Source organism: Ornithodoros turicata, chromosome 4 (genome assembly GCF_037126465.1).
Source record: "Ornithodoros turicata isolate Travis chromosome 4, ASM3712646v1, whole genome shotgun sequence".
Classification (NCBI taxonomy): domain Eukaryota; kingdom Metazoa; phylum Arthropoda; class Arachnida; order Ixodida; family Argasidae; genus Ornithodoros; species Ornithodoros turicata.
In genome coordinates, this window is record NC_088204.1 from 21005680 (window position 1) to 21029076 (window position 23397).

The window sequence follows — 23397 nt, forward strand, 5'->3', positions numbered from 1 at the left end:
TGGCTTTGCAGGCGTGGAATGAAAAAGGAAAAAGTCGTGGGCGCTGTTGGCTTTACTGTAAACGGAAGAAGCTTGACCTTCTCTTCTACGATACCTTTTGTCTACATTATTCGGCTTCCACTGACAAACTTTTGCTGTAAGTCAACCCTCGATTTATAAAAAACCAACCGTTCCCACCGAAAATGTTGATACAACGAGGTGTGCAGGAAAGAAAAGGACTTTGGAGCGCTATAAACGACATAACTTTCCCGAGGTGTTTATTTTCAGCAACACTGCGTTATAGCGCTTTGCACATTACCTTCATTTGTGTCAACTGCCGCACACTTTGCTCGTCTTTCTTCCTTTAGAAATACATTACAGCAGCTTCAATGTGGTCATGAGCGAATCAACTAATCACAGTAGCACTGTCGTAACTTTTAAACTCACTTTGCTCTATAGCATCGTCTTTTTCACCCCGGCGGTAGTGTTTCCGCTTCACTGCTGCAGACGTGTTCATTTCAGAATCGTAACACCAAATGACAGCTCGTATGCCAATCCGTCACACCAAGGATGAGTCACGTTTCCTCGTACAGGCTGACAGTACGGGGCGGGCTCTCATTGGTCTCCTCGAACGGTTTGTCCAATCATCGCGGGAGGCCGTTTGAAGGAACCAATCCGAGGCCATTCCGCATTGTCACGCTACTTGAGGAGGAGAAGGAAGGCATAAACTACAGTTTCTTTCGCTCACCGATCACGAACGACGCAACGGATGAATGCCGTTCCTTTTGTATCGGCGTCAAGGTAACGGTATCTTTCATTCCGTGAGGAGAAACCGTTGCGCTTTAGTGCCACCTTAAAGGGACTGTCGCATCCGTCGCGGTCGATTCGCAAATTATAGTGCCGTTTTACTCCGCGTACATCACTGAAAATTCATCGCGAATCAGTGGCGTTGTTCCTGCTCAGTTTGGCGTGATGTTAAGAGAGTTGACGAGACGACGGATGTTAAGAGTATTCCGGAATTCCCACTCTGGAAGTCGGAGAAAACGTCACTCGGACAAGGCCAGTGGGGCGGGGGGGGGGGGGCTAATGGCAGGATTGGCTCGCCGTTGTTGGCCACACAGAAGTGGGCGCCGTCACGACTATAGCCAAGAAAAAGACCGATGGAGGAGAGAGGATGAAGTGTGGAGATGCGTAGAGGGTGCATGAGTGCATCAGGGAGAGCAAAGTGTCACCTCTAGAGCCCATCTTGAACAGTTGAGAGTTGCCTAGGCCAATCAGTGAACGCCCTTTGGAGTGGACAAGTCCATCCAGAGAGCAGCTGGAAGGCCCTTGGGGACCGACCGGCGGGCGGGAGGGACGGCGTCTGCCGGTCGCGGAGAGTCTGCGATCGGCTGGTAGAATGCTGTTTCTGGTCAGAGTCGGACATGTTCGTAAAGCCAGGAGCGTAACACCATGTTCCACGCAACATGGTCGCATCAGATCGAACTCTGTCTCGTAAGCGAAAGTCCACGTATTTACGAAGGACTTTTCACTTAGTACTATATTGTAGTGCGAACGCGAAGCAGAACGCGGAGACAATCGCCTGTGCTGTGTTTCCATTTGTGACTCGCGTCATTATGGTGTTACTATCGCTGGGGCTTCCTTAGCTGTGGAGAGCTGTAGAGGATGTGCCAAGTTGAGTGTGAAACAGTGATGAACATTCCCGTATCGGTCTCATACACACACGTCCGCATGCGATAGTTCCTTTAAGCTTCGAGCAAAAAGTATACGTAAGTGAGCTGGAGCAGCTGGCTTCACACTTGTGAAGCCACAATCGCCGTAGCATTTTCAATAGTCAAACAAATCTCTCAGATCTCAGATACTGCGTTTTCAAGACTTCGCGACACCTCTTGACGGTTTCGCGAGTCGTCTATCGGCGTCTCATCATCAGGTTCGGCCAGAAACAAATAAAGTGGGCAAATTTTCCCTTTGCTCACAGATTAAAAAAAACAAAACGCTACACTCTAAAAACCGAACTTCACCGCATAGCACGTAGTGCGCCAAGCATTGCCACGAACGATAGGGTTATCGTTTTTGATTCGAGGAGAGAGGGAGGCGTACGCCTTTTTGTGGCAACTACCATACATATACCCAAATTGCCACAAAAAGGCGTACGCCCCCTGCTCTCCTCGAATCGGAAGCGATAACCCTATCATTCGTGGCAATGGTTGGCGCACAGCGTGCTATGCGGTGAAGCTCTGCTTTTAGAGTGTAGTGGTGCGCCAATTTCCGTTTTGACCTGCAAAAGGGGTGTCGAGCGCATGTTTAATCAGAGATCCCGTCCCGCCCTTGCCTACTCAGAAAAGCAGCGGCAAATGAAAGCATCGTGTCATGGAGAATTAAATTCCCGCTTCCTTCCCGGCTGATATCTCCCCCCTTTTCAACGCTCCCTTTTCTTTCACGTTTCAGAGATTGGCTCCGCGAGGAACCACTTTCGCGCTGCCGCCGATCTGTTAACTCCTTAATTTGATCTTTTCAAGAAAGTCATTGAAGATGAGGCAAAAGGAAAACGAGGACAGGGCTGCAAAGGCCTTCTGTACTCACGATGTAAAGGTGGAGAATAAAAGAACGTGAAATCAATGAGAAGGAAAAATAAATAAAACAGTACCGAGTCATTGATTGCATCCCCTTCGTGGAAATAAGGGCCACAGGCGGTTTTCTGTTACAAGGGTCGCGACCTCAATAGGTCGCGAGCCATCCGTCATGTTGAACAATAGTATTACGCCAAAAAGAAAACAAAAGAAGGAATATAAATATATATATATATAGAGAGAGAGGGGGGGGGCGAAGATGCAACAAGAAACCGTGAGGCACCGAGGAAGAGCATCCATGGTTGCTGGAGAAAGACAAAAAGCCTTTTTGTCTTTAGTACTTGGGCGTTTTGTTCTGCGATGGGCGATTTCGCAGTGCGGGAGTTTTGTTTTCTTTCCTCCGCTTCTTTTTATTGTGCACGCCAACGCGGAAAGGATGCGAATTATGTATATTCCTCTTCCTATCTCATGCTTTCGTTCTCGTGGAGGGAAAAAATTGTGGCGAATCGTCGTCTTGACCGAAGGAAGTTTTTAAATCTTCCATACGTACGTCGCCTTCGTTCCGGAGAGGAAGATTTAAAATGACGGTTAAGTGGTTTATAGCGTGGAATAGATCGGACACGTTCTGTATCATTGAACAAATAAAAGAGCCGTATGAATCGTTCGCGAGCTTTTTATCTTTCCATCGCGCTTCCGATGTCCTCATATCTTACTTTCTTTATGGCATTCTTTAATAACCCTTATCTTCTGCCACGTCGTATGAAAATGTATTTCGCCTGGTGCTAACGGTACACTCTTAAAAATGAACTTCACCGCATAGCACGCTCCTAGCCAACCATTATCTCGAATGATATCATTATCTGCCCTGATTTGTTGAAAACGGGGGGCGTACGCCATTTCTGTGACAATTGTGAACAGCATAAGTGTCACAGAAATGGCGTACGCCCCCCGTTTTCAACAAATCAGGGCAGATAACGATATCATTCGAGATAATGGTTGGCTAGGAGCGTGCTATGCGGTGAAGTTCATTTTTAAGAGTGTAGGTTACCTAGGCAATCCTTAGAGAGTTAGCAACCCGTTGATAATGTGGCTTGTGTCGAACCGTATCAACCGGAACCAATCAGTGGATAAGATTCTGAGTCACACATGACTGCGATTGGCTCCGATAGACACGATAACCTTACCCAAGCAGCACAATGTACTGAAAGTCGAGTGCAATGGGGGTGGACGGGTATATGAAAGGCCTTGAACAGATCCGTGCAACAAAAGGATATTGATAAGACGCATACCGTCAACCCCCATTGCACCCGAATTTCAGTACATTGTGCTGCTTGGGTACCAACGGCGTGCTAAAACTGCCTATTATCTCTTACGCAGTCCTTATCTCTACGCAATCTATATATCTGTACTGACCTCGTGAGTCCCCCATCAGTCGAAATATTCGTTATCCGAAACGATTACTAAGAATCATGAACATGCGCCAGCACATAGTACAATAGTGCGTACTAATACCTAACGTCTCGTGGAGGGGGGGGGGGGGCGATGTGCGGACGATGCCGGCACTTTTTTTTTTTTTTTCGGTACAACGTTTGAGTTCGTCATTCAAGCTGTCCCGTGCTTTTGAGGACATCGATCGTGGACACTGAGGACCATAAATTACGTACGTAGCCCACAACACTTATTCTCACAGAGCGTATATAAATAAGTAATTACTCAATAATAGCACATTTGCCCCGCGGAAGATCCATAAATCATGATTCCTCTTCTCCGCCCACCAGATTGCCGCCGCCGCCTCATAGTGAAGCTATGATCGCAGACGATAGAGAGAATCGAAATCAGAGCAAGAACCAAGCACGTGGGCGGAAATGAGATCCAGTTCCATTCTCATGTGTTCTCTTTCGTTAAATTAAACACCGAACGACGTGGACTGGAGGGCTGCATGCGGAAATACTGTTTGAACAAGAACGAATATTGCGGATGTAAAATAATCGATTGCAGATGAATTGCAAGCTGCAAAGGAATATAAGGCAGATACGAGTTTATTTGGACCAGGGCCGGCGATGGGGGTAGGCGAGTAAACCGACCGCCTTAGGCCCCGCGCACGAAGCCCTCAACCAGGGATTACTTTTTTTTAAGTATCAAGTATGCACTTAATCGCACGCAAATGAGAGAAGAATGTGTTATGTGCCATTTCGTCATGTGATGAGAAAAAGTTCTACATTTAAGAAAAATCCGCCAACCCTGCAAGCTATACCGAGGATTTCTCACCCTTCTCTCCTGCTGCCATTTCCCGTACTGCTAACATCTCCCACTGCGAAAATCTTATCTGTTGTCTTTTCATTACTGCAGGTGTGAAATAGGCCCCGCGATGTGCTTTTGCCTCAGGCCCCGCACACCCCTAGCACCGGCCCTGATTTGGACCACACTCTTCAAGAGAAACTACCCAGGCAGCACAATGTACTGAAAGTCGAGTGCAATAGGGGTGGACGGGTAGGTGTAAGGCCTTGAACAGACTCGTGAAAATAAAGGACATTGATAAGAAACATGCCGTCCACCCCTATTGCACTCGACTTTCAGTACATTGTGCTGCTTGGGTAGTCTTTCAATTTAGTGATAAACTCAAAGTACCGGTTTACAAAATACGGCAATCCGTAAAGCTTTCATTAGCGAGGTATTGAACGCTTTAAAACAGTGTTAAGGATTTTCAGTTTCCAGAGTACTTTCAGTAAATTATTAGAAATGGAAGACGACTCTTTCGTACGCATTGTAAATATCCTATTGAGCACTTTTCTTAAACTGTCAAGCTGTCGGTGATGCACTGGAATTAATTCTAGAAGGCACGTTTACATTCACTCAAGTGAACGTTATGCTTTGTAATTGTAAAAAAATTGTCAAAATAAATATCGTAACGAAGTTTCTACTGCTACGAAACTAACTTAGCCCTGAACAAGGTGGCGTATATGCAGGCCAGCTGGTGGATGAACTCCATCCACCTAGAAAGACTGAAAGACTGACTATAAAAGACTGAGTCTGGGGCGCGCACACAGGAACGACCCCCCCCCCCCCCGCCCCCATCGAGGCAGGTTTTTATTTTTAACTTTTTTTTTATTTTTACCGTTCATGAATAAAGAACTGGAAGAAGTGGCTAATTTTTACATGACATTCTAGCGCAAAGTACGTCCTCCAGGCACTCCCTTTGTTTATATTATACATTCATTACAGTCCCCACACTTTATTTTGGATACCCTAGGAAGTTTTCTAGGTCATCACGAGCTCCTAGTTTATGAAAAAAGTGTAAATACTATTACTATAAATACTATTGAAGAATTACCCAGAAGAAGAACAGTCTCTGTTCGAAATATCGGCGGCTTCTGTCCTGAGGCAACTCCCTTCCTACATCTCTACCGGTTCGCTGGATTTCTACCCGTCTATGTAAATACTATTGGAATACGAAAAAAAAAACGTGGGCGGAGATTACCAGCAAACTGTCCGGGATTAGCAGAAGCAACATACCGTGTTGCCACGGCATTCTATGACTCGTGTACGAACATTATCTGTCGGTGCACAATCCGCTTGAGCGCGATGTAGGATTATCCGGATATCACGGAATAGCCAGCAACGTCCCAACAGCCAGGAAAAAAGGAAAATAAAAGAAACAATGTGTATTATCGGAAGATTCCACTCCGCTAGCCTTGCCTTACTCGCCTGTACTCTGCCTTCTTTCCGCTTTGTTATCCACGCAGGCAATCTAGTTCGCGGACGGGGCCTAATTCAGATCAAGATTGGCAACCAGTCCATGGAGGAAACGTGATGATATAATCTCTCCGCCTTCCGCGAGCCAGCCTTCCGAGCGCGTGCTCAAGCCGCTCATTAAGACCGCTCAGCGACGTTAGGACTAATCGCAGTACGTCAAGGCCCACTCTGGCGTTATCTTAGGTTGACAAGCTCGCGAGATGTCCGCATGTGCATAATTAACGCTTCAACATTGGAAGCGAGTTCAATGAGATTGTAGACTTGAAAGTTACCTGGTTCGTATGTGATTGCGTCTATGTAGAGCCATACTATAGAGCGGAACGGTGCCAAGTGCTGCTATAATCGTGGTATTCCATTCGTAACTATATCGATGCAAATAAATTCCATTTTCGTTAATCGCACTAAGGATAACTGCGCTCGAACTTGTACGCAGCTTATAAGCGTGCTTCTGCTTCAGTAATAGCGCGTCATGAGCTGTTGGAACAACAATTAAACGATGACGTCGTGGGTACTTCACCGTTTAGGCTGCAGCACCCTATACCCAAATTGATGTCGATATCAGTTGATGAGTTAGCATGACACAGCCAGCACGAGCACTTTAGCGTCGGCTGTTGGAAAGAGCGGCATCAGCTGTACAGACCTGGTTTCATACCAACAAGTCAAATGACCAGCTCAATTGGTCAGAGATGCTCCTGTCCCAAGCATAAGTCGGCAAATTCACTCATGACGGCCATCATAGACACATCAGTCACCATCTCATCATGGAGAATGATGTTATGGTAAGTGATGGGCTGCGATATGACGTGATGTTCAATAATGACCTATGATGTGATATGAAGCTGAAATCGAATGATGAGTTTTGAAGTTGAAGGGTTGTGATGTTGATGTCGAGTTGTAATGTTGTAATGCAGAATGAATTTCTAGAAAAGTGAACACATTGGTCCCAAGACTGTCCTTCGAGTTTCCACTACGTGAGCCTTTAAAGCGTACTTCATCGCATAAGCTTCCTTATTGAGGCAGAACCAACTCTGCAGGAGTACCACTGCAAGGCGCCGGAAAACAAAGACACAGCTGAAGCTAGACAGAACACAAGGCGCACTTCCAACACGTCTTTACTACACCGAAACACTAACAAGGAACCGAAGCACCGCTCTTCGCACCGCCCACTATGAATCAGGCAAAACGACCCCCAAAAAGACAAGTTCCTCGATGGACCAACCGATAGACGGCGCGGCAACACACCGTTCCCCCATTCTGCTTATCTCAGCAGCCTCCATTATCTCCCTGGTTAATGTGTCATTGTGTCTCCCAATACATTCCGTCTCCGAAAAACCCCGCTTGACATCCACACGTGTTACAATGTTGGGCCAGCCATCCATCCCTCAACCTATGATTGACACACTGACTGATTTGCCCTACATAGCACCTACCGCACGATAAGGGAATCTTATAAACGACACCAGATACACACAGTATGAACTGCCGCCTATGTCTACCACGCCACGATATGACTACCTGGGTGAGCTCCATGATCGGCTAGTAAAGGGGTTTTCATTGGACGTCAGGAACCTTTATTATTCGTTGCCTCGTGATGAAGTGTTGGGGGCAGTTTCGGCTTGTATTGATCAGTATGGAGTGGTGAGGTTTCAAAATGAAGTGGGGGTTCCTGTGTCAAGTCTTTTGGAGCTATTAATGGTGTACCTTGAGTGTACCTTGAGTCGACTTATGTGAAGTGGGAAGGGGTTCCTTACCTGCAGAAGCAAGGTGTGTGTATCGGGTCATGCATTGCGCCCCTCCTGAGTGATATTGTTCTGGGTGCAGTTGACTGTAGGATGGCCATGTGCTTGGCCGGTTCTAGCGTACTGAGAGTGTTTCGGTATGTGGACGATTTCTTTGTGGTACTTCCTGGTCTATGTGAGAACGTAGAGAGGGACCTTGTAGACATGGTTTCCCGGGTAAAGGACTGTTTTGGTGGGTTGGAAATCACTCATGAGGTTCCGGACAATCAGAAGATCAGGTTTTTGGACCTAAGCATAGAGTTTCATCCGGACCGCACATGTTGGGAGTATAGTCCTCGGAGTAAAAAGGCGCTGTTGGCGTATGACTCAGCGCATTCAAAGATTGTAAAACGAGGGATCGCCAAGTTGTGCATGCTTAGCTCGTTGAATAAGTCATGTGTGCATTGTGTTGATAGTAGTTTCAACAATCAGGTGTTTAGGTTAAGGGATGCCGGGTTCCCCTGCGGCGTCCTCTCGTCTGTTGCAGATACGATTTTTAGTGGCTTGTACGGGAAGAGAGTCGCGGTTGAACGGGCGGGAACACGTCCTCTGGTAATTCCGTATATTCATACTGTGTCACACAGGCTTAAGAAGGTGTTTTCGAGGACGTGTGTCGGTGTACTATTTTCGGACCCGAAAAAGTTACGGAAAGTGGCGGGGCTTGGACCTCGTTCTAAGGGTAGCACCTCGGATAGTGAGGTCAGACATAGGCGGCAGTTCATATCGTGTGTATCTGGTGTCGTTTATAAGTTTTCCTTATCGTGCGGTGGGTGCTGTGTAGGGCAAACCAATCGGTGTGTCAATCATAGGATGAGGGAACACGGTAATAATGGTAAGAATAAGAGGGATGGATGGATGGCCCGACATTGTAACACGTGTGGATGTCAAGCGGGGTTTTTCGGAGACGGAATGTATTGGGAGACACAATGACACATTAACCAGGGAGATAATGGAGGCTGCTGAGAAAAAGCAGAATGGGGGAACGGTGTGTTGCCACGCCGTCTATCGGTTTGTCCATCGAGGAACTTGTCTTTTTGGGGGTGGTTTTGCCTGATTCATAGTGGGCGGTGCGAAGAGCAGTGCTTCGGTTCCTTGTTTGTGTTTCGGTGTAGTAAAGACGTGTTGGAAGTGCGCCTTGTGTTCTGTCTAACTTCAGCTGTGTCTTTGTCTTCCGGCGCGTTGCAGTGGCATCATGTACCAACAAGCCCATATTTTTACGTTGTCTGCAGGAGTAGCACCCTTCTGCCGCGCTTGTGTTCAAAATTATATCGCGAAATATACCAAAAGCTAGCGAAGTGCGACTCTGCCATGAAGCAGTCCTGCAGTGTTCCACTATATTTTTATTTTTATCATTTTACAGAACGAAGTGTCACCATGGGACCTTCTCCATGCCGCCGTCGCACTCTACGCTACAAGTCTTCCAGATATGGGGTCTCCGTCGTCAGGCCCCGAAGGTCTCTACAACATGTTATGTGCAGAGGGAGCCAGGACACTTCTCATCCTGAGAGACGCACAAGGTACAGTTTATGAGTAGGGGGTGGAGCATGATGTAATGATGGGGAGAAATTCCTTCCTTGAGAGACAGCGATGCGACTGGTATCAATATTCGACAAATTAGACCAACAGCGCGCCGACGATGCCCTAACCCTTACGAAGCCTAATGTGACTTCAAGCCACGACCTACTAGGTTATAACGACCATGTCGCAATAGGCAAGCCCTATGAGGAGTCCATCCGCACGATCCGCTAGGGGCGCTACTCGTCGGCCCGCGAAATCTGCAATCATGATTGGACATTGGAAATTTGAATTTTGAACGAGCAGACGCAGAAGCAGACGTACAACTACCGAATCCCGGTGCCGGCTGTGCTGTCTGGGGTTTTTCCTGGGTTTTCCTCAGACGCTTTCAGACATATGTCGGCACAGTTCCCTTAGAAGTCGGCCCAGGACGCACATTCCCCTAGGGCGTCAGTCGTGACGTTGCCCACATACGTGAGGCCGACAACGGCAAGCCCTATCACCACCACCACCACAACTACCGTAGCAGACGACAGTAACAGCTCCCACGAAAATGCGTAGAATGATGATGATAATCAACTTTAGAAAGAAGCATCCCCCGTGGGACATCCACCGATAGTACAAAAATACTAAGGTAAGCTGAAGTACAGAGTACTGTAGAAATTGAGGAAGCAATAACCGAGCCGTTGAGTAGCGTCACTGCTAGGTTCCAAATGCGGCGCTGGGAAGGGGTGCCTATGACATGGTCCTTGTAATCTAGTATAGGTCGTGCTTCAGGCACAACTTCTTCGTACTTCAAGCGCGACACAAACATAAAAAAGAGAAAACCTTGCTCGGTGTCGTCGCTCCACGAACGGAGCATTCGAAATCAATTCCGAGACCGTTGCTTCAAAACATCACGCAAAAAAAGAAAAAAGAAAGACATCGCTATGTGATCACCGACACTCGACACCAGAGCCATCGTCTTCCATTGAATTCCTCTCAGAATGCTGAACGCGAAAATACCTTCCGTCCTCCAAAGGCTTTTGTAACGCGAGGCCCACAGAGCCAGCCGGAACCCCTTCCGGCAAAGAAAAGGCGGCCGATGGACACACACATTCAACAACAGAAGATAGGAAGATTGGGAAAAAGAAACAGGAGACCAGAGAGGATGTTGAACAGACAACGCCTCTCCTACGGTCAGAGTAGAGATTAGGTATGTGTGGCTACAAGCAAGATAGGAACACGGAGGAGTTGGTTGAGAAGGGATTGATGCCAAGCTGCGTCCAACGAATAATATTTCGCTATTAAATTAGTAAGTGCGTATTGTGCCACGTCGATGTTTTGTTACCATATCAAATCACGCTCCTAGCTTAATACCCCTTGTCACACGGCAAATCGAATGACATTCGCAACGAATGTGATTCGTTTGTATAGAGTTTATTCACTGACGTCACCCCTCCAGAAGGCACTAGCTTCGAACAGGCGAAAATGGCCGGCATCATGTAAGTCCCTCAAACTTCCTTTAGGTTTCACGCAGCAGAAAGACAAGGACAGAAAAAACGAGACGGGAAATCTGCGTGCTCACAACCAACGAAATTTTTTATTGGTGACACATTTAAAAATGTCCTTTAGTTGTGAGTACTCAGTCTTCCCGCCTGGTTTTCTCTGTCCTTGTCTTTCTCCTGCGTAAAACCTAAAGTACGACTAACCAACTATCCCGTTTCTCTACCTACGTCCGTCGAAGTTTGGTTCCAGTTTTCGTTCGCTGTCATATGCTATCTAGAACACTATTCACGTTGAAAATATGAAGCTTACTTGGATAAGGTACATAACATTCACACAGCACAATACCTTTGAAACGCCAAATGTACGGTAAATGCGATGTGGGTGAAGTCTTGGACGGTCAAAACGTGTGGACCAACATTATGGCTGCAAATCTGCTAGGGACAGCGGCGCACTCCTGCGGATGACGTCATGTAAATAAACCTGGCAAATGATATCACGGTCGATGACTAAGACAGCATGCAGGGTCGAACGTATGAAACTGTATACAGGTATATTCCACGTATTTTCACTAATTTATCTCAGCGAAACATGGGACTATTCCACAAAGTCTTTGCGTTTTGGACGACGCTCAGTTGGCTAAGTATCGCAAGCCAAGACAAGTAAGAAGCCTATCGGGACCACATTTGCCAGGCGACCAAGAACGAGAAGGGGGTTCTCTGAAAAACAGTGTTAAGCCTTCCTTCATTTTATGTTAAGAGTTATTAAACTCGTGATAAAACATTTGGAGTACAACTTTTCATTCGTGTTTGATTTCTCCTTTATCGTTGTTGTTTTTGCTACCTCTCCACTGACGGAGGCGGGGGGGGGGCAGTCGGTACGAGAGGGGGAAGGCAAATGAGTTCCTAGAACTCATTCCCTGGGCGAATCCCATTCGCATGTATTGCCATTTGGTTTCACCGTGTGACACGGAACGAATGTCACTCGCTGGGATGGGAATGACATCCAATTTGCCATGTGACTGGGGTATTAGTTTGCCGTAAACATCCAAAATGACTGATAACCGAGCCACACAGGCTCGACAGATGACATTATCTAACAGCATTCGCGTCTCGAATGATATTATTTACGATTTCTCCTCTTTTATTTTTCCTTGCAAACAAACAAACAAACGAAGCTCGTGCCACACGTCATTTTCTAATGACATTAAACGCCATGATGTCCTTAATAAATTCAATTCTTTAATAAAATATAAGTTACGTTAATAAACCTAGTTAAACATGTTAGTGTCGCATTCTTTAATATACTAATATCAAGCGGGTCTTCATGTGGAGCAGTTTAAATGTACGCCGAATCCAGAACTAGCAATGCGGCGGCAGCTCAAGTTCTCTTGCTGTTTCTAACAACTTGCATGGGACTTCTTTCATCAAAAGATTATCAAGAAAACTCAAATTTTATCAAATCACATTGTGTTGCACTGTAGAAAGTGGTTTTATGCAAACTAACATTGCGACTTTGCACTAGCAATGGCAGCAAGAGTAGCCATTTTGTGGTCGAATGTGTTGTGGCGAACTCAGTACGCAGAAAACGGCACTAATGCAAATCCCTTTAAAACTGTCCGTGAATGAATTCGCTATCAAGAGCAAAAATCCATTAAGAGTCGTGGTCGATGCTGTGCTGCTCATCTCGGAATAGTGAGTTCGCGATATGTAGTCTAGTAATCGGGTTTCCAATCGTTTTTTGCAAACAATACCCGTGAGCTGATTTCAGATTTGCTGAGGCAAAAGGAAATGGGCGGTATTTATCAAAGAAGAATTATCGCCGTCCATACGTAAAGCCGCACGATAACTGCACTAGTGTTGGGCTCCAGCATATCTATGGGCTTCAGTTATTGCAATTAGTAAAACATGTAAGTTACTGTAGTGAGTTTGTCACGCTGGATGAAACTGCGTTAGACGAGAAGGCAATACCGTCGGTAAGAGCCCACGTGCTGTGACTAAGGCGTGACGCTGCGTGACTCTGGATCAGGGGTCTTCCCACCTGCACCACTCTCTTGAAATACCTTCTGAGAGGGAAAAAAATCAGCATATACAGATGTCACACATCATGCATAGAGTGTATTCACCTACGTCACGTTGTGACGTATTATGCGCGTAAGCTCCTCCCTCTGGTGGTCACTTTTCGCGGTAGCGGCAGTGCGACCACGACCTACTAGATTTTTTATGACCATGTCACAATCGGCAACCTCTATGAGGAGCCCGTCCTCACGATCCGCTAGGGGCGCTACTTGTCGGCCCGCGAGACCTACATCATGATTGGACAATGGAAATTTGAATTTTGAACGCGCAGAAGCGGACGTACACTCTTAAAAATGAACTTCACCGCATAGCACGCAACTAGCGAACCATAATCTCGGATGATATCGTTATCTTCCTTGATTTGTTGAAAACGGGAGGCGCACGCCATTTTTGTGACAATTATGAACAGCATAAGTGTCACAAAAAAGGCGTACGCCTCCCATTTTCAACAAATCAGGGCAGATAACGATATCATTCGAGATTATAGTTGGCTAGGAGCGTGCTATGCGGTGAAGTTCGTTTTTAAGAGTGTACGACTAACGTAGCAGACGACAGCAATAGCTCCTATGAAAACGTGTAGAATGGTGATGATTATCAATTTTAGAAAGAAGCGCCTCTTGTGGGACGAACGAGGCTTAGACGGAAGTGCAGCTGATGCAGCAACGGTTGTTTCGCCTGCCTAACCAACCTAACCAACGGTCTCGCCGTCTGTAAGGGCCAGTTCTCACTTGGCGACACCCGGCGCGACGTCGCGAATGGGCGGCGGATGTAGAGGCGCATTTCCGCCGCCCCGTCAGCGCGCACGATTTTCATGTTCCCACTACAGGCACAGTGGCATTCCGTCGTCCAAAGCAGACGAAAAGTCAGGGGGCGTGGCCTTTCTGTGTCACCTAATTGGTCGCCAGCTGTCGTTCTCGGCAGCTCTCGCCGACGTCGTGAAAGAAGGTCGGCCTGGCAATTTTTTGGCTCGACGTCTCTCCCCTCCCGACTCCGGAAATGCGTGTCTATATCCGCCGCCCGCTCACGACGCCGCGTCGGGCGTCGCTAAGTGAGAACTGGCCCTTAGTCTAACCAACCTAACCTCGCTTGGAAATTTACGAATAACGGCGTAATTACTAGCGTACGCGCGACTTCCGGTTAGCCTCGTTCCCAGGAGTGGGGTCCGATATGGGAATTGTGCTTTTCCGATGACATGGTCGTTATAATCTAGTAGGTCGTGAGCGAGACATGACAAACTGCGCGATTCTTCAATACGGCAACCATAGTTTTCGTAAAAGGAAACGTAAGAACAACAATGACGAAGTGTCTTCGGGATAAAAGAAGGGGATGAACGCGACCGGATTTCAAAACACCGTTCTACAGGCTTCATTCTCGAGCAAACGCAAGATCATCTCGCAACCTCGCCGAAACGCGCTCGTTTGACGTCATGTGAATACACCCTCGCGAATTCTAATAGCCCTATGAGAAGGAAAATCCATTCGCAAATCCGCGCTTTGGACGTGGCGTGGACGATATAAAAAGTAGCAGACGATGAAATATAGCCATCGTTGAAACACTACGGGAAACGAAGCTGTAAAAGCCGACGAGGGCAAGCAACGAATCGAGAGCGAGCTTCAACTTGCAGGCAAGGAAGTCGAAGAAATGACAGCAGAAGGGTGGATACACATAAAGGCAGGAGGTAGAGCCTATCCTTTGTGGTCAGCACGTAGGACCCAAGAGAATCGATCACGGCACGGCCGTGCTACTGAAATGAAAGGGGAACGATGCCTTGCATTTACGCCGAAGGGCGTCCGCAAAACGTGCGAGTTCGTCGATGTTTCGTAGATTGCCGCCTGCTTCATGACCGAAGTCTCGGACTAAATCATTCAGGAATACGAAGGTAGCATGGTGCCGATTAAAGAATGACAGCAGAAATAGTCAATGTCTGACATCCGGAAATAGGTTTCCTTGCTGTCTTATATGTCGGAACACGGCCTCTCGATCGTTCTTCTTTGTGGAGAGAGCGATCGAGGGGCCGTGGTCGGAAAATGTTCTTAGATAAGCTAACGTGACGTCGTGATATTGTGACTGACGACAAGGAGCGGCAGCATCGCATGCGTGTACGTAAGTACTTTTTGTCCCGAGATCGCGGGGTCGAACCCGACCGAGGACGCCAGCAACTTGGTGGCAGGGTACAAGTTGCTTAGACACGCATGATATGCCGGTGATGTGACTAGAGACTTTGTTGCTTCTAAATACCATATGCGGAACCATACGACCGACAACGCGCTATCGCACGTTAAAGAACCGTCAAGTGGGCAAAAGCAATCCACAGACCGACCGCTGTGGCGTCGCTCATGATCTCAGTTATCTCACGACGTAAACTCCCAATTTAAAAAAAAGTACTTTTTGTAGACGATATCATGCAGGTCAGATCTTGAACGCGATAGCCGACGACATGCAGTTACCGTGTCTTCATACGAACGACATCGACATCCCCCAGAATACACCAGCGGAAGAGGCGGAAAACGTTGTAGCTTTCTGCTGGTCACGTAAAACGTCACCCCCCCCCTTTTTTATTTTATTTATTTCTTTATTCTTGTACCTCAAGGGCCCAGGGGCATTACATGAGGGGTGGACAAAAAAGTGGCGAGTTCAGTAAGTGGTACAAAATCAATCTATAACAACACTCGTGATCTACAATTATAGCACAAACTTAAAAATTATACAATGTTAAGGTTGCACATACTGTTATATAACATGTTGGAAAGCAATGGGGGGAAAGAGAGACTGAAAAGAGAAACTTTCCAAAAAGATATTCACTGAAAATATGTACATAGTTCGTCCCGGAAAGCACTCGGATTAACAACGTCTACAATGCGCTGTGGAAGACCATTCCAATCTGATATTGCAGACGGAACAAAAGGATGAAGAAAATTATTTGTGCGGCAAGGAACTTGTTTTATTATATTTTTTTGGAGTGGTCGATGCGGTTAGAAACGTAGTCTGGGTTAAGAAACAACTCGTGAGAAAGTGTGGGATGATGGTACATCTTGTGTATTAAGCACAGCCTAGCAATTCTACGTCTATTGCTGAGAAGTGGCATGTTGAAACTAGCGTTCAATGAGGACACACTGGTGGACCGTGAATATGAGGAAGAGATGAAGCGCACTGCCCTGTTCTGGATGGCTTCAATGGAGGATATTAGGTTAAGCTGATGTGGGCTCCAAAATGGCGGAAGCATATTCAACCTTGGGTCTTACGAAAGTTTCGTAAGCCCGGAGGCGAACGTGAGGAGGACAGAGGCGCAGATTCCGTTTGATGTAGCCTAAGGCTCGGTTGGCATCCGCTGTTATCGAATTCATCATTGAATTCAGTTCATCTTGAAGAGGGTAAAGCAGAACGTTATCTTTAATAAACATATCCCCCCCCCCCCCCGCGTTGGCGTCTGATTGGGTGCTACAATTCTTCAGATGACGTAACGATGGATAGAGGCATCTGGACGGCGGTGCGTCTACTCGCCCGAATACGAAAGAGAGTGCGTTTTTATATTAACGCTGCACAAGTTACGTAGGGGAAGAACTGAACAATGAATTGTAAATAGAATTACGATGCGTAGAAGAACAATATTATATCTATTAAACCCGTAACTAAATACATGCAGATGGGAGCCCTTACCTCCTTTAATACTGAGTTTTACTATAACGTACGCTGTCGCCTTTGCGCACGGGGACAGTGTTGGTGTTTCTTCGCACACACAAGACATAAGCAGGGCTTTGCGCATTGCGCAGAACCAAGACGCTATCCCGTACGGTATGCTAAAGCTCACTATTATTTATCACGGGCCCTTCCTATAAGTGACCGTGTAGCACCGCAATTTCACCTCACCCTCGAATTCTAAAGAATGTATCAGAAGAGAACACAAACCCATCGGTTAGAAACCAGAAAAAATAAAACCCACCACAAAAAAAAGAAGAAAAAGCAAAGAAAACCGTAAAAACCAGCAACCGTAAAAATGTCAAACCCACGGGAGAAATCGGGAGTATTCGACTCCTCCTTTATTTCGGCAAGGTTTGCCTGGCTAGGGTCATGTCCTGCAAACTTGTCGCGTCTCATACATGTTCCATTACAAAAAATTACGAAAGCGCAGTGTAACTTTGTCTAACTAAGAGCCACTAAATAAAGGTGCGCTGTACTGAGCGACTGTAATAAGCTTCGCTTTAGTGGATACCATTTAGCGAGACAAGTCTAACCGAAGGAAAGTAGGAGAGCCGCCCCAAAGTTACTACCCAGATGTTAACACGTGGCTGGTAGAGTGCGCTCCAGGTGCTGGAGAAACTCTACTGCAAGGAGCGGATACACGAATAAAGAAAGTAGCGAAAAGGGCAACGCGAAGCAGATAGCACAATCGATGTTCTATCCTTTCCTCAGCACTAGCTCGCAATGTTGCCAACGTAACTTTCGCGAAATACGCTACAAAAAAAAGATATACTATTATGCAGCCAAAGCAGTCAAACACAGTTGACTCTTGAATCATATGGAAACGTCAGTACACTGACAGCGCTGCCCCAGTTTCCTTATCGAATTCGCCGTGCGGCGGCGTTGGTCGGAGCTATTGTTGACATCTGGCGCCTCTCAGCTCCTGAACCCTGCTAGCATTGATCCGGAAACTGACTACGTGGAAAGCAGACGACAAACTGAAAAAAAAAAAAAAAAAGCAAAGTAAATATGAAGGTGCGCGTAGCGAAATTGAAAAGGCGGGCGCGTGCATATGACAGTGTTAGAAACGATTGAGAAAGTTCGGTCTGCGTATGAAAAATACATCCCATTTTCTATCTCTGTTTTCAACATGAATAAAGGTAATACGATCGAGAAAAGTTCAATATTAGCCTCGTTGACGTAAACGGGAGCTATTTCTAGAACGCGTTTCATCAAATCGAGAAATCAGAAAGTACAAATGCAATAACGTCACGCTTGTAAGTGTGGAACATACAAAGACATTTTAGTGCGACGATGTCCTTTCAATTTACAACAACGAATGTTTCCAATTCACCCACCGGTCTTTGCGTTAGCTTCTGCCATGCCTTTTGACTTGCACTAAAGACAAGCGGGGTCTTGCATCTCATACATAGGGAGGTACTTTTGTAGTGCAGTGCTAACGGCAGTAAAAGAGGCAAGCACTTTTTTAGCATGTTATTTTTGTCTTTCGCTAATTGCTGAAAAGAAAGGCAATGGCCTTCGGTTAATCTCTTTTATCTCGATTCCCATCAATTCTGCCTCGAACCACAGATGGCTCTCCAGAGACATGGCTTATTGCAGCCTCGGCTGCTCAACAGACATTTATATCAATAGGAAAGACACGCTGCCTTCGAAAACTGTCATATCGTAGCTTTATTTTTTTATAAAATAGGTTATTACAAGTGATACCCCATCAGAAGAACGACACAGAAAACCCATTTCGACGATTTTTCAGGTCATAAGGTTTTCCCATGTTCTTGCAAGAGCACTGTCACTGGAGACTACGAACGTTGAACGTGCAGAATAAATTGGACGAGAGAAAGCCTGTCAAACCTATATATAGTCCTAGCCAAATATTTTCCTCTCTGTTTTTCGTCTGAGCGTCGCACGAATACTACCAAAGAGAGACAGCGGTATAGATGGCGTACCTGACGGTGGGGAGGGGAGGGGGGGAGACGTAGCAGCAAGTGTGAAATAACTGAAGAAAATTTCGAAAGAGATTCGCGAAACCCAGCGGCGTGTACGCTGAATGCCACCTACAGAAGGCCTGCATAATGCCTCCCCTCACTCCTTCCCACGGAGTCCGCCAATCGCAGCAGTCAACCAAGATGTCAGCTAATCGCCGCAGACGATTTTGAAAGGCAGGCTTTCTGTGGCTTCCAGTGGCTTCCATGCGGCTGATGGCGGCTCGTCTCCATAGCTACGGCCACGGTAGTGATTGGCGGACTCTTAATTATTACGTCACGTTAATTGTTACGTCACGTCGCCAATCAGGCTTTGTCTCTCGGTGATGTTGGTAAGACCGGCATGGGTCAAGAGATGAAACCACGTGCGTCTGAACCTTGAAAGATCATGCGCTTGTTTGGAAGAATGACCAATGAGGTCGATCCATTTGGCCATAGAGGGAAGAGGGACACTGTGGCAGACAGCTGACCTGCGTACATAGCACATTGAATCAAGATTGCGTTCATGCATGGGACCAGATTAACACGATGCTATTTTACGAAAAATCCGCGAACATAGCTGCTTCCGATATACGGGGTACCTACCTGTAAATGTTTACCCATCACCAATTACTCAGTGCAGGTGGAAAATTCCTGTGTCCGTGTGGAGCTAAGTGGTACGTTTCATCGTGGTAAATTCCAAACCGACTAGTAACATCGCAATCCAAGGTTACAACCAGAAACCTACAAATCCCTATGGGAAAACAGTTAAGACGGAAGCCATGTTGAGTAAACCGTTATATGCAGCTCCCCTGTATATTCCCGTGCGTCGCCTTGCATTATTCAAATGGAACAACGCTTTTGCCGTGTTTATACTTCATTTCATGTTATGTATCATGGGCACAGAAAACGTTTGATGTTGGTATCAGGGGATGGTGCAAGTATGGTATTGCCATGAAGTAGGGAATAGAACTGGTAAGACCTTTATTTACATGTCTTACAACATTTTTAAGATGTTAGTACACTGCGTATTACCCAAGTGCAACGCGATCCCACAACCAGGGTAGTCTGATCAAACTCGACAGTGATCACGATGGAAATTGATGTTCTGGGGCTGGAACACAGAAGAAAAGACAAACACACAAAGCCTCAAGTGCCTATAAGAACAATGAATGAAGAACCTAGTAGCCCTGGACAGACAATCCAGAAGATGTGGGTTTGATGTGGGTGGGTTCGTGCAGCTGGCTAACCTTTTCAGCGACTTCCTCCTGTTCTTCATCTCGACAGTGATATTCCGCCATTAGTGGACAAAGCTATTTTCTACGACTACTCGTCTTCTCATGGTCAATGGAAAGTAGACCACCGATGAAAAACGACTGTTTTTTGCCGTATATCGCCAGCAGAACTAATAATGTGGTCTGCGCTGGAAAGGCTCCTTCATATACGAGGCTTCTATACCAAAAAAAAAAAAAAAAAAAGGAAAGTTGATCCTCTCTTCGTAATTTGCTCGTAATTTCCATCCCGCAAAGCTTTCTAAACATAATCTCCCCGCTGCTTCTGCAACCAGGAAACAATACAATTCTGCTTGTTTCGAGGCGGGTATTTTTACTTCTCCCCGCACATGGTCCCACGAATATGCGCGTAGAAAAGGATTTCAACGGGAACAAGCTCGAAGAACATCTACATGCAAATGCGGAGCGGCTTTAGAATGCGGCGCTAACGTGAGACTGACAACGGAGAAGAAATACGCGAGACAGTGAAACGAAAGACGGGGTCTCGAAAGGGAGGCTGAAGAGTCTCCTTTGTGGCAGAATTCTAACGCGGCGGATATGGAACGCTTTTTCGGTAATTCGTCATTTTAATTATTGCGAAAGTTTGTTTCTGTATAAGACATTAACGTACGAATATCAAGCGTACCTGTCCCATTATTTTATTCGCCACGCCAGTCCATCGACCGGACGTTTCGAACAGAAGTGTTCTTTTGTTTGAGTACTGCTCACTGCACTTTTCACAGACATAAACACACACAAAAAAAAAAAAAACTTTCCCTCGATATTTAACGAGGCTACAGCCCGCAATCATCCCGCTGTGACGGACAAAACCTCAACACACGTTTCGCGAAACTTCATTTCGACAATTTTTCGGAACACACTTCTTTCATCGTCGAAGTATCAACATATGCTATATTTTCTTCTTATTTTAAAGAAACGTCCTCGAATAAGGAAGAAAAAAAGAAAGAAAGATAGACTGGGCAGCCGAGTATTACGAAGGACTTACTGCTGCAGTATTGATCCGGGCCAAATAAAACTAAAAGAAAAGCACCTGAAAGTGGGAACGGAACTGCTGGCCGATTTCCACCCCACTTAACACTAACATACGGCCCACTCCGCCAAGAAGGACGGAAGGAAGAGTAAGTGTTTTCCAATATACTGAGAAAAGCGGGTTGTTATAGAAGCTGCACGGAACATCAGTACGTCTAACAGTCGTCCCACACACACAGGGCCCCCTAAACCGTAGAGGAGAAAATACCTCGCGCTACGGGCACACAAGCAAACTATCCACGCTACGTGAAAGATAGCCGCAATATACGAACACATACAAGAGAAAGGCGCGCTGTGTGGTCACCTCAACGAGCCAGCTTCCCGCTAAAGCCCGCGGGAAGGGATTTCCTCGTCGTAACCGATGTCGAAAGCCTGAAACCTTCCGGCAATGAGGCAGAACTGAGACGATGGTAATGAAGATAAACCAGCGAAACAGAATGGAGGTCTTCCGGTTTTTCCTTTTGGCCTTTTCAAAAGTGAAACTCATAGAAAACGCGTTTTTCAGATTTTCTTCTTTTTTTTTTTTTTTTCTTTTGACGAGAGTGCACGCGTGTTTTCTGCCTTTAACGATTTCATCCTCCTCCTTTATTGGACTACATCGATTTAAAGATAGATCAATAAGAGAACATGTTCTCAGGAAAATTCTGCCACATTTTTATTTTCTACGCACCTTTGCAGAAGACAGGACGGTTAGCACCTCGTCGATAATCCCATACGCTCAAGCAATCCTTTCGACGCTTCCCTTTCACCCTCTCTTTCTCTTCTATACCCTTCACGTGCTTCTCTCTTTGTACAGATGTATCCCTGCACAGTCTTCGCCATGCAAAGCAAAAAACAGCCCTCGATTCAGGGCCGCTGAAGGACGGTTTGTGCTTCGAAATGTTTCGTCATATTAGTGCCCAGTACCTATCAGCTATACTCTCATGAGAGTTATAAAGATTTTCATTTATCATCTCTGTGTAATAATTATGATCACAGTTTAATCACACGTTACCTTTCGGTCTTTGCTTGGTTTCGACTCCTTTTCCTTTCTAACTTCACAGAACAGCCCGTTTGCACGGCGTCCTCCAAGGCTATGTCCCTCGTCCTCAAAGGAACCATCATCCGCTGCGCACGATCTCCTTCGTTCTTGTCCTTTGACGTCCACGGTTTTCCTTTTTAATCTATCTCATGATATCTATCTAACCGACGTCCTTTGTGCCAACTCTCAAACATTCCTTAAAGGTTTGCCTGACGGACCCATGAATCCCATTACGCTGAGGAAGGTCGCCCAGGAACCGTCATTTGTACTAGAAAACATGTGATACGCATTGACCAATAGAACTCGACCCGAGAAACGTCATCGTGACGTTGGTAGACAGACTCAAACCGAAACAAATTGGAGGGGGGACGGGTTCCACGAATGGGCGCTTGTTCGCTGCCTCCTAGCTCCTACTGAAAGAAAAGTATACTCTTAAAAATGGGGGGGGGGGGGGGGTCGAGGTAGCTTGCCGTTGTTGGCCGCACTCAAGTGGGCATCGTCACGACTATAGCTGAAAAATGAACTTCACCACATAGCACGCTCCTAGCCAACCATCACCCCGAATGACAACGTTCTCGCCTTAGATTTGTTGAAAACGGGAGGAGGAGCCTATTTTGTGCCGTGCATAATGGACACAAAATAGGCTCCTCCTCCCGTTTTCAGCAAATCAGGGGCGAGAACGTTGTCATTCGGGATGATGGTTGGTTAGGAGCGTGCTATGTGGTGAAGTTCATTTCTAAGAGTGTAGGACCGAAGGTCGCGTCTTTTTCAAGGACCATCGTAATCCTCTCAAGACCGTGGCTTTCGGGCGCGACCTTCTTCACCCCATAGCTTCCAGCGTAGCTCATCTCTACCAAACTGGTGGCGCTGTCGAACACTATGACGTCATTTTGTGACCCCTTGTATCGCATGTAGTACAATTTACCATGGCCCTGGTGCCAGTAGGTTAACAATGAAGCACCGACATGGCGGTATGTCGTAAGCTCATGAGACTTACAGCGAATGGTGCAAATCTCTTTTATCGTGGTATCATTTTTCAAGCAAGGAAAAATATATCAATGTAGTTTGAACTGCGACACCAAGGGCAAGACGAGAGATCCGGAAAGGTGAATAGGAAAAGGATCGATACGATAATGTTCGGCATTGTTCCACAGTCAACTTGGCCGAATTTCTCTTAGGAAAACAGCGTTTCTAACAACAGTTTTAAAAATTCTCACACTCTCTGCAGCTAAGGAAG

General features: G+C 46.3%; 1 protein-coding gene across 3 annotated transcripts in view; it reads left to right on the forward strand.

Moving 5' to 3' along the window:
• LOC135391297 (uncharacterized) overlaps positions 1–23397 on the forward strand; it is a 198043-nt gene that overhangs the window by 112858 nt on the left and 61788 nt on the right. For all 3 annotated transcript variants that reach the window (XM_064621512.1, XM_064621513.1, XM_064621514.1), the window contains exon 2: positions 9441–9597. In XM_064621512.1, the coding sequence (XP_064477582.1) occupies positions 9441–9597 (157 nt within the window). The remainder of the gene's footprint in view (positions 1–9440; positions 9598–23397) is intronic.